At 32.9% G+C, this 12,715-nt stretch overlaps 1 protein-coding gene across 3 annotated transcripts in view; it reads right to left on the bottom strand.

The window, feature by feature from the left end:
- The window catches only part of LOC128176597 (adhesion G-protein coupled receptor V1-like), a 100,058-nt gene that overhangs the window by 20,404 nt on the left and 66,939 nt on the right, over positions 1-12,715 (bottom strand). For all 3 annotated transcript variants that reach the window (XM_052843030.1, XM_052843032.1, XM_052843031.1), the window contains exons 82-91: positions 11,271-11,358; positions 9,067-9,216; positions 8,555-8,748; positions 6,817-6,957; positions 5,683-5,835; positions 4,060-4,206; positions 2,483-2,628; positions 1,967-2,171; positions 1,746-1,849; positions 1,136-1,261 (exon numbers count right to left, since the gene is read on the bottom strand). In XM_052843030.1, the coding sequence (XP_052698990.1) occupies positions 1,136-1,261; positions 1,746-1,849; positions 1,967-2,171; positions 2,483-2,628; positions 4,060-4,206; positions 5,683-5,835; positions 6,817-6,957; positions 8,555-8,748; positions 9,067-9,216; positions 11,271-11,358 (1,454 nt within the window). The remainder of the gene's footprint in view (positions 1-1,135; positions 1,262-1,745; positions 1,850-1,966; positions 2,172-2,482; positions 2,629-4,059; positions 4,207-5,682; positions 5,836-6,816; positions 6,958-8,554; positions 8,749-9,066; positions 9,217-11,270; positions 11,359-12,715) is intronic.

Genomic DNA, 12,715 nt, shown 5'->3' with positions numbered 1-12,715 from the left:
CTGGACTAATAGTGACCTATGTAGCCACTGTCTAGTCTGTTCATTTCCTGTGTACATGCAAGCATGTGATCAGAATGAAAGTAATTTCCTGTCTTGTACAATAAATACATAAATTCACTAATTAAAAAAGACATTGATGTTTTGTTTTCAAAACATATTTTCAATTAAGGTGGAATAACACACCAGGAAAAAGTCACTCAAATGAACAGGACATTATTTGATAATGAAAGATATAATGATAAATAAACTGTACATATGTCAAATAAGCAAAAAATTTGCAGTTTGGGAATAAAAAATGAGTATCTAAAATAATGATTTCAGTAAGTAACAACAAAAGCCCCTGCGGGATTCGAACTCGCGATGTTCGGATCACAAGACACTTTATCTACCCGGCTATGGAGTACCGGTAAGTTACATGTTACAGTCGATAAAATCCTTTTAATAAAACGAAATGTCATTTCAATCAGCGGTCAGCCATTTTGTGATGATGTGTTATTCCACCTTAAAAGCATAAATCAAATAGATTCTAGTTTGTTTGCAATAAGTTACTGATACTTAAATTGCTATGGGATATTTTTATCTGAAGAAATTTATCTTAAAGTTTTATCTTTATAAGAATATCCATAATTTCTAAATGTCCTTTTGGGGACTAAATTGTGCTCTACTTTAGCCTACAGCAATATTACAGTTTATCCTTAACCCAGGTATCAAATTAGAGATATCCTTAGCCCCATCAAATTAGAGATATCCTTAGCCCCATCAAATTAGAGATATCCTTAGCCCCATCAAATTAGAGATATCATTAGCCCTATCAAATTAGAGATAGCAAGGTTTTAATATAATAACACATTATCTTGGACAAGAAAAACCCATAAAATTTGGAATTTCCTTTTTTGCATTCATTTTGTCCTTTTAAATAAACACTGCCATTAAGTAGAATTGTAGAATTTTTCATAGCTTAAAAGGAAGTATCCATTGTAGCATCAATTTTATTTTTGCAAATTAATTTAAGAGTGAATATAAAACAATCAATTAAATTTTTCTTTATACATGCATCCAGAGTTTATTGTTGTGTAGCAAAAATTCTTGTATTATTTAAAGTGTTTGATGGAATAAGAAGTCAATAATTTATTACGTGAGTAGGTTGGTGTCATTGCTGAGCGACCCACTCTCTCGATCTGTCACTGTGGACCAGACGGATTTAGCCGAGTCCTCCACGATTCTTATGATTGCTTTGCTATAGGAGGTGTCCGGATGAAGGCTGAAAAATTAAAATATTACATAAATGCCAAAATAAGAGAAAATAAATAAATATTTTATATTCACATTGTTACATGACTGTATAATTGTTTTGCAAATTATTGGTGTGTTCTTATTGAAGTTATGTCTTCAGAATGACAAGAATATATTGAAAACATATATGGTTTTAAAAAATGATACAGTAATGTGGAGTTACCTGGTTTTTAAATTCCTATTTTCATGAATTGCCAATTTTTCATGTTATGTTGTATATTAACTTGTGTGTATAATGATTTAAAGACTATGTTTCTGTCATAATGGAAGTTAATTCCTGGGTGAGGGGTAGATACAGTCCACACAAAAAATGAACCTGATAAATTCTAAAGATTCTACAGTAACCAATGAAGACAAGCTTGCCAACACTACTTCCGAGCTGAGAGGATTGAACATTGCATTTGATTTATCAACCCTGTGTGATCATTGTAACTGTTTTAACTGAAGCTTACCTGGCTCCCCCAGTTGGTGCTTTCAGATGGACATAGAACTGTTTTGGGAGGGGATTAGCGGAAGCTGTAGCAGGGGTCAGACTGATGTCTACATACTTCAGTTCCTGTTGTACAGCAAATAAACATTTAAAAAGTGACTATTTTTCAGACTTTCATTTTATATCTTTTTTCCATTCTAATGCATTATGTACAAGGTGTTTGATATCCCCATTGACACTTGCCTGTTTATTCTCCTCAAAAACAAGGCTTCCCATGTTTCCTTGATAATCCTCACCCTCTAGGGCAGGGTTTATGCGAATTCCATATAAAGACTCCTGATTGGTCATTTGAAATGTCTCATAGCCAACCTCCACGCGATATCCACGCCCCTTCAACCGTTCCACCTGCACACGCACATTTCTATCACTTTTGCCGACTACCATAATCCTAAAATAAAATAGCAAAATTTTGTTAAAAGCTTTCACAAAGACCTTGTTTTTGACGACAATCAACTATACATTCAAACTCAAAAGCTCACTGTAGACTCACCATTTTAATTTAAATTAATAAATTAGTATAAGAAAGATTATATGATAAGTGAATTATGAAAATTAGGTACCAAAACACAACGGTTTACCACACTCAAACAAAACAAAATCTTGCATCAATAAAATTGAAGTAGAACATTTAGCACTGAAAAATTCTCCAAACTCCTGGTCACAAGAGAAAGACAAGTTAATTGGTTGCAGGAGAGATACCTGGACTCTGCAGTGAACTGTAGAAGACCTCTAATGTAATCACTGGGTTCCACTGTCACCTTAGCAACAGCGTTCTGTTCATCAATGCGAGCATCATTTCTGACATCAGTCAACAGCACAATAAATGAAAGAGCCTCCTCAGGTTCCTGAAACATACCCATAGTTAATTTCTTGGAATCAAAAATGTTTAAAAGAACTGTGAGCAGTAAAAATTAAGTCAAGGTCATAGGAAAGATCAAGATCAGAAAACTATGAAACTATTGTTCATTTGCTATCAATCATCTCAGGTCAAGGTCATAAATAAGTTCAAAGTAAACAAGATAGAGCACAGTTGATGCTATCACCAATGTACATATATAATCAGAATCTCAATTTTAAATATGCATAATAAATCTACATATTATATCCTTCTTAAAAACAAATTTTTATTCTTTGGTTATAAAGAGAGGTTTACTGACAATCTGTTTTAGAAGTACATTCTATAGTGGCAAAACTTCAAAGCTCAAAGGAGGCAAAATTGCCAGTAAAATAATGGAATAAGAATTTTCTGTGAATTATAATGCACATAAAATATATATACACATTATGTCCCTTTTAACTACAAAATTTTATGGAAATTCTGTTAAGCAGTTTAAAAGAGGTTGCACTAATGAAAACAGGATGGATTGATTGACTGACTTAAAGACTATGGACTCACTGAAAATGCAACAATGGCTGAATAAAATTTAAATGATTATGATACATTACTAAATTCAGACCATTTGGATCTACCGTATTAATTTGTTCATTCAAAACTTTGATAAACCTGTAAATTATATTTACGCGTCATTCATCAAGCAATATTGGCTCAGAGGGGGCCAACAGTTTTTATTAATGTTTCCTGTATCTTTAAATCATGCGCCTTTCAATTCACAATATGCTATTTAACTTATATTTTTGAACATATTTTGAGAAATGCAAAACTTAATATATACTAATTGTAATCATGTTTTCCGATGAATTGAAATTGTAAACATTTACATTTTGCATCCAATTGGTTGATGTTTTTTCCTGTTTTATATATTTATTAACAGACTTTGAACAATACGTAGCACCCATAAAAACATTGAAATATCAAAATATCAAATTCTTTAATACTGATGATTAAAAGCTATTTATTCTTAATCAATGACTCTTAGAGTTAGACATTCAAGAACACTGTTTGTCCTGAAATGCATACATGACGGAGCTTCAATATAAAATAATCTGAACACCAACAATTCAGAAACTGCACATTGAAGACAAATTTTAATGGGAACCAATATTCAAAATGAGGTAAAATATTCGAATTTATATCTATCTAAAAACCATCTGTGTGAAAAGTACCTGACTAAATATATTTCTATTGACTATATAACAAGCATCATCTTTTTTGTTGTTTGTAGATTCATTTTTTGTTCATCCAAAGTGCATGGTTTTAATTTGAAATTTTTACACAATTCTAAAATTGAAATTCATTTAATTTTCCTAATCTAATGGCCTCATATTTCAATCCTTTCACAGGGAGTGTGCAAACAATTTCATTCTGAAGGCCTTACTTGGTCGTTGATGAGCGTGATGTTAAGTTGACAGGTATCCCTCAGTGCTGGACAGGTAGTGGTCCCCGCGGTCAGGTGTAGCTGACCCCCCAGGACAGCATCCTCTGCCTCCGTGCTGCTCTCCGACAACTTGGTCTTCCAGGACACCTACAGGTACATAACTCTGTGGTTCAGGATTCTTATACATAAGCTATAAATGTGTACTCTCTGGCCATCTTAAGCCATGATCTGGAGTTTGCATATAGCTCTCTCCATATGAGAAGGGTCATAATTATTGGCTGTGGTTTGCTATCATGTTGCTGATAGTATATATTAAATCACTGACCAATTTATAAAAAAAATGTTTAAGTTTACTAATTTTTACAAATTCATGAAGAAAATTATTAGATCTGCAAGTAGCAAGAGGCCAAAAGGCATCAAGAGAACTAAACTTGAAAAATTCTGTTAGATTGTTATGAAAACTACAATTATTTTGGAAAGGAAAATACGAAAGCATAAAGTATTCAAATATGGTAACAGTGCATGCAGGCATTTAAAAAAGTCAGTCTAGTACTGTTACAATACTTGAGCATATTGAAATCTTAAGTTCATATGTTTTCATTTGCAATTTTTCAAACAAATAATAATATTGCAGATGTAGTCACCTCACTAAAGGTACAAATGTATTTATTATCCAACTAATCAATATTTCAGGTTTTTTCTACAGTAAATGGGACAAATGCCATATTTTTCTTCTATTTGTTACCTTTTATAAGCAATAAATATATTCATGTCAGATAAAAAAACCAAAAAGAAAAGCTTTGAAATCATTCGTCTATTTTAGGAGATACTAAAAAAATTAACACTTATCAGTTAATATCGGTCACAGATTAGCGCATTAATTAATTTTTGACACCAACAACTCTGTATAAAAACCCTTGCTGGGATTTCCTTGATTTTGATTTGAACATATTTTATTGTTTGATGGAGAAAACAAAAGGATTATAGGCACATGTTCTGTAAACTTAGAATGCCTTTCCTCGATCATGAGTCATTTATCAGCGTGTGAATAATGTTCAACACGAATCATGCTTTAAAATTTATTAAGGTGGATTATGATGAAAATCTATAAAAAGAGTAGCAGGGCATACATACATAGAAATTATGAACATGAAAATTAATGTACAAATTCATTAAGATCTATTTTGATCACTTGATCACTGTTAATTGTAATTATATAATTTATGTATTTCTAATCAAAATAAAGTTCAATATATGTGTCAAGATTATAACGTTATTGATTCAAAGAATAGTGTTGAATTTTGTTTAACTGCATATGTAGATTCCTAATCCAACGTGAGGAATTAATATCTGCACAAAATCCTGAGAAGCACATTTCACAGAATGTAGAATCTCGTTTTTACTTTTCAGACAGATGTAAACTTAAAGAAATTATGATAAAAATTTGACGCTCCCAATTTAATTAATTTTCTCGCGATTTGATGCAAAACAGTAGAATTGCAGAATTAAGTACTCGCGTAAAATAAGGAATCTATAATAGTTGGTTTACAGTATGTGGTCATTACATCTTATTTTGACTTTCATGCCAAGTGAAAAAATAAGTAAATCAAGCCAAAAACCTACCACTACATCTCCATACTTTGCATCGCTCCTAGCTAAAGTCAGAGAAAATGTTGGAGTAGTGTCCTCATTGACAGAAACTTCCTTAGAGCTCCGAGCAAATCCCACAATGCCGTTAGACAAGTCATTCTGCCTAATGGTGATGACAGAAAAACCCTGAAAAAAAAAGATATCATCAATTATTTATTGAATTTTGTACAAATCAGCAATATATATTGACTATATGTCACATACATTTATGGTCTTAATTTAAAAAATAAAATTATGATCAATTAATACGGGTACTTTTGTATTTACATCCGCAAAGAATTTTTCCTCTGTTCAATTCTTAAAAAAATTGATATCACTGTAATTCATACAGCTCTAAAATTACAAGACTGATATGTACCGTACATGATTCAGCAAACAACTTTGTTACATGAATATTCGCATTCCTTTAACTTTTAAAAACTTCTTTATGCATTATTTATTGTCAATTTTTGTGTCAATTTAATTAAAAAAGCTATAATAACCTTCACATATAAGGTAAATTGGTTGTTCTTTTCATGTAATGTTTTGATCGATAATAATGGTAATTTACATTATCACTTTTTTGGGATAATTAATTACGGTAAATGATTCACACTTAGATCAAAATTTAAACATGCAATAAAATGCTTTCTTTTGTGATTCATACTGGTTATGAAGTTGAAGATATAGCAACCACTGCAGAAAAAATTAATTTACATAACGCACTAACATGTGCTATGTATTTTTTCTGTATGAATCCCAAATGAAAGCATTTTATAGTTTAAATGACTAATATGTACTATTTCCACTCTCTTGGTGAATTCAAAAAATGTATATTTTAAAATAATCCCCATTAAGTGCCCCTGTCTCACTGAGCCCCCTCAAAGCAAGGTCTTACACTTTGACATTTATACAAGACAGTGACAAGTGGACAACCTGGTCATATAAATTTTAATTAAATTTTGTTTTGGTCAAAGATCTACTAGGAGGGTTCACTGCTAATCCTTTTTCAAACTTTGGCCGATAAATAAGTCATGAAATCCCTATAAGCTGACCCGTGCCTTACAGGTCATCAAGATGCATGTGACTTGGCATGCTTTATTGTGTAACAAATAACGCCTACTTTACCTTTTTTCCTCCATCAGGAGTTCCTGTAGCAATCCTCGCATCCCCAGTAGGTTGAGCCAAGTAGACAATAATTGTTTCATCCGGCTCAGGAAGTGTGTCCGACAGAATGCCTACTGAAACAAACTTCTGTCGCTCATCCTGCTGCTCATTAAAAAATACAAAATGGATGATGACCTTAATATTTTGAACGAATGTTTTTCACAGGAAAATTCTACAAAACATATTGGCTTGATCAAATTCAGCTATATCATCAAAGCTAGAAATTATTGATGTTTTTTAACTACTGGTACAAGATGGTACAAGATCCTTCATAGAGATTGTACTCATCTGATACTATTTAGCATTTACATTTAATGGACAAGAAAATGAGACCAAACAATGTACTGTAATCCAACTTTCATTTGCGGCAACTTTTTTTCCAGATTTACTGAAGATAAACTGGTTCGTAATGACTAATTTTCGTGACCAAGCTTTATCCAGACCCATTTTGTGATAAGAATCAAAGACAAGGTCTGGTTCGCGGCAAGAAATATTTGCAACCAAAAGACTATCGCGAATCTCGCGAAAATTTCTCGCACGCGAATAAAAGTTGTTTACAGTATCATAGCAGACAATTTTTTGAAATACATGTACCATTAAAAAATTATCACATTTTTTTTTAACTACAGTTAACTTGAATTTCTGTCAGACAAATTGGGTCCTCAAGACTTTTAGTCAAGAGTTCAATCCCCAGGCTAAAGTAGATGTGAAGTTCTGTGAAATACATCATAAAGATATGGAGATAAAATGAGTACCATGCAGGTACATCCAGAAATTAGTTGAAACAGTGAACCTTACTTAGTAGATTGTATTTGGTTCAAAATTGAAACATGCACAGCTGATGAATAGTCTGAATATAAATACAATTCCAAAGTGGGTTAGGGATTGAGGCAATAAATAGTCTGTTATTTAATTATTGATTTAATGAAAATTCCTTTTTGATGACAGCTTGCAGATAAAATGAGTACAGGTATCAATTTGAAGGTATCCAGAAATTAGTTGAAAACAGTGAACTTTGTGTAGGAGAATATTTGGATCAAAATTGAAACAAATAGTCTGACAAATGATTCCAGAAGGGATTAGGGATTGGGACAATAGTCTGGTACATAATTCAATGAAAATTCCACTTTAATAACTTTCAAGTCACAATTGCCATGAATTTCAAAAGGTGGTAATCATCTTCAAGCTATCTGGTATATCTGATCTAATTCATTTTAATTACGAAACAATACAGAAATGACAGTCAATATCTAGACTAAGTGTTAAACAGGTCTTATTTTGTCTTGATACAAATTTTAAAATCCAGTTTGGCACCCATTGAGAATCATAGCAACAAACAATCAGAATGAATCTTCTTCTGAGAAAATTAAGCCGAGTCTTTCCTTAATGCATTTACTCAAACAAAACTAACAAAAGCTTAATATGCTAAATCCTTCTTCATCAATCCAACACCTAAATAGTCCATAATAGTGCCCTATCTATTGGTAACTCGATATATTCAATATCCAAATAATTTTCAATTTTCACTTGACACTGTCCTATATATAAGATGAACCAGCTATTCTAACACAAAAAATTATCTTCCTCTCCAAAGCATGCCTAGTTAGTAGATATACCGTAATTGACTGAGTGTCCTATAATCTTCCTTTCCAAAGCATGCCTAGTTAGTAGACATACTGTAATTGACTGAGTGTCCTACCTTGAACTCCACCCTAGTGTCCAGTATCTCATAGTCCCTGACCGCGGTGGCAGCATTGGACCCATCCCTGGCCCCCAGGATCTGTGTGATGGTATCGTTGGAGGTGGGGGTCAGTTCTGGGACTATCTGGGAGGTCCAGGGCTCCCCTCCTCCCACTGTTCTTACAAGTACACTGATCGTCCCATACAGACCCCCTAGTGTGCACAAAACAGTTTATTCAGAAGATTAAATGAAATAAAGTCATATACTCCCATCCAACTCTTAGGTAATTCTAAAGATGAAAAAATCTCCTGAATAAATTAAAATTAAATAGAAACAATATTCTGGGCTTTTTGCTTTAAATCATCAATATTGTTTTTCTGATATATATTCACATCTACAGCAATCAACAGTTGATAAAATTTATTGCTTTTGAGAATAACATCATTGAAATTGAATTTTTCTTGCTGTAAAAATAACTTGTTTAATTTTTGCTTAGAGTATATGGGAATCTCAAATCTACATTGACATGCCTGTTCTCTGCACTGTTAGATTGACGCGTCGGTTTTCCTCATCAATCACAATGGATGATGGCTCCAGGTTCAAAACTCCATAGGCATCATTACTCTCCTTGATTCTAACTACAGAGCTGGAAGCCACATAGCTCAGACGAGGGGAGATTTCTGAAGAAAAAAAGATAATTCTCAAATACCGTACACCAGTCATTACTCTGACACAAAGAAGTAAAACTTTTTTTCTCAGTTTTAAACAACAAGCAGTGGAGGTTCATTCTAGATCTGATTTAGGATGAAATAGTACAATGCTTGTTTATGATTAAAAATGACTTGTATTGTAACATGAAATAAATGTGAATTTCTATTGTGAATAGATGTCTTTGATTGTTTTTTTTTTTCTTCTTATCAATTTCCTTCACAGGAACTCTCACTATGATACAGACTACAGCAATTAAGCAATTATCTCACCTAGTCAAGTTTCTGTTTCGCATATATTTTTTGATACCTAATTTCCAAATGTGCATGTACAAAAGTGTCATACATATTGACCAAAGTCAAAAATGATTAGCTTCCCATCCTTATGTTATAGCTGTCATTACAAAGCATTACCCTGTGAACTAATGACAGCATGTTTAATATTTTGTTTACATGCTACAATTCAATTCAATTTTTTACTCACTCAAGACCAGTTCACTGGTTTATGAGGTTCATGTTCAACATGACCACAAAAAACAGGCATTAAGGATCACAAGTACTTGTAGGTGTATAAACAAATTTTACAAAGTGGAAATACAATTACTGTTGTTTGTATAGGTTTTGTTTTGTTTTTTTAGGGAGAACAGACTGAGAAACTTTTCTTAATAAATTTTGACAATGTTTTTAGTTTTTCTACATCAATAGTATTCATGAACATAATGTGCATACTCATGTCAGCTCATCCTAGTAATGTCACATTCAAAACATACTAAATAAGTACTCTTATATTAAAATGACTAAATTCCAGTTATTACATGAATAAAAATGTATTAATACATTTAATCCTTGATTTCCCTTTTCACACATATATACAGAATTTATGATAATTAAAACATGTTGTTATTGACTTCCAACACACCAATTGGAATTTTCTTCCTTGTCGACACATTTTCTTGTCTTTACTTGCCAAGGGTTTTCTGTTCACTCCCCTCCCCATAAATCCTTGGCAGATCTCATTACGAAAACTCGGTGACACGGTGGCGCTATCTAGCTGAAAACTTAAGTTGCGTCCCTTGCAAATTTACATTTTAATCGAATGAAACAAAGGGTTGTATACACATTACGGCATAAATACAACTTGAAAACATGTTGACTGGCGAGTATCGGAACAAAATTTACGACATTATCAAATAGGAATTAAGATATAACCTAGAGAAAGCAAGGAATGTTTTATTTATAGTGTTTGTAGGGACTTGTACCAGTATGAAAGCAGGAGTAAAAAGTTGTTGATGTATGAAAGCATTCATGCCATAAAACCAGGTTTATACGTCATGAATATTCCGGACACAAGAAATTAAATAAAATACAGTTCATTAAACCTCTAAAGGCAATAACCATAAGCGATCTGGTTAGACCATCGTTGGGGAGGAACTGTACTCAAGCACTTGTGTCACAACTTGTTAAAAGCACCGAATGTTTTACCAAAGATCATAGCCGTGTATTTTTTTTTTTTAAGTCTATTTACCAGTGGCTGTTTTAATTGCTGTGATTGGATCAGCTACTCGCAACTGCAGCCAATCATAAACAGAGCTTGTCACCAAGTTTTAATGAGATCTGCCAAGAGTTTATGGGAAGCAGAGTGGTCCGAAAACTTGGCTAGCCAAGATGACATTCTCTACACATTAAAATTATATAATACTATAATTGTCCTGACTTCTTCATTAATTTTAAGGATCGATATTAAGAGCATATTAAATTTCACTTTAAATTTGAAGTGTTCTGAAAAACAGTTGCATTAAGTTTCATATAGATCTTGAGAGAAAGTGGTTGAGAGAAAGGAAAAAAAATGTTGATATGGTCTCCATCTTGTCCCCCTGATGCAAACATTAAATGCCTTCCTCACAAAATTTGAGAATCTAATAGAAGTACTCATATCGCATTGTACGTTAATAATTACTTAACATATCGTGTTTCAAACTTAAAATAGTTAACAGTTTACATTATTTATACATTTTACAGTAATTTACTTGGTACAATCTCCGTAGGGTACTTCTCCACATGAGTGAGGTTTACTGTAAACATCTCTTCCTCTTCAGGTATGTTGTCTTGTCGAACCTGTGAGGAGGCAAACCAGAAAGGTGAAAGTGTATGGGTAAAACTTCTTTAAAATCAAAACGTTAAGGAAGCTCCATCAGGTTTTCAGAAATTGATTTTTTAACAAGTAGATTTGATTTCTGAATGTACTCATTTATATACATATATGTATGGAATTAAGCAATGTACTTTATTAAGCCAAACCTGATTTTTGCCAAAAAAGGTTAAATAGAACACACAACCAAATGTAATATGTTCACAGTAATTAAAATTTTATCCTCTGACAAGCACTGATATCAATGATTTAACAAGAACAATGGAACAGTCTATTTGTTTGTAATATATATCAATAGAGACATCTTTAAACATAAAAGATTAATAAATAAAACTAGAGGTACTGTGAGCAAGCTCACCCCCCATCCCCGTTAAGAAAATATGATAACTGAAGTATTTCTCTATTAAAAATTAATAGATGCACCATTTTTCTTATAGTGACCTTGAACTTGCACACATGACCAGAGCTGAAGGACATATTTACAGGTCACAAATAATCTTTGTGTCAAATATTAGCTTCTAATCATTTTCCATTACAAGATATGGCCTAGACAGGAATTATGCATTTTTTTAAACAATGACCTTGAACTTGCACAACTGATCCTGGGTCAAGTTCTCTCAAAGTTTCTCCATAAGAAAGGTATAAAGCAGACACAAGTTATGAACCTTTTCTTTCAAATGACCTTGAACTTGCCCAAATGACCTTGGGTCAAATCATGACAAACCCTCAGGTCATAAACAATCTATGTGTCCAATAACAACTTCCAATGTTTCTTCATAAAAAAAAAGATATAGACCAGACACACATTTTGCACTTTACCTTCCAGCGACCTTGAACTTGCCCAAATGACCTTAGAACAAAATTATGACATGCCCTCAGGTCATAAGCAATCTTTGTTTGAAGTAAGAACTTCCAATGTTTCTCCATAAGAAAGATATGGACAAGACATGAATTTTGTATTTTTCCTTCCAGTGACCTTGGATTTGCCCAAAAGACCTTGAAGCAAAATCATGAAACACCCTTAGGTCATAAGCAATCATTGTGTAAAGGTTAGAACTTCCATTGTTTCTGCAAAAAGAAAGACATAGACCAGACACTAATTATGCACTTTTCCTTCCAGTGACCTTGAACTTGCCCAAAAGACCTTGGGTCAACATCATAAACACCCCCAGGTCATAAGCAATCTTTGTATAAAGATAAGAATTTCTGATGTTCCTCTATAAGACAGATATGGACTGGACATGATTGCACAGGCAGACGAACTGATGGATCTAGGGAGAGACGCACAAGGTGATTCCTATATACCCCTCAAACTTTGTTTGC

Source organism: Crassostrea angulata, chromosome 3, assembly GCF_025612915.1.
Source record: "Crassostrea angulata isolate pt1a10 chromosome 3, ASM2561291v2, whole genome shotgun sequence".
NCBI classification, from domain to species: Eukaryota; Metazoa; Mollusca; class Bivalvia; order Ostreida; family Ostreidae; genus Magallana; species Magallana angulata.
This window is presented reverse-complemented; position numbering and strand designations above follow the sequence as displayed.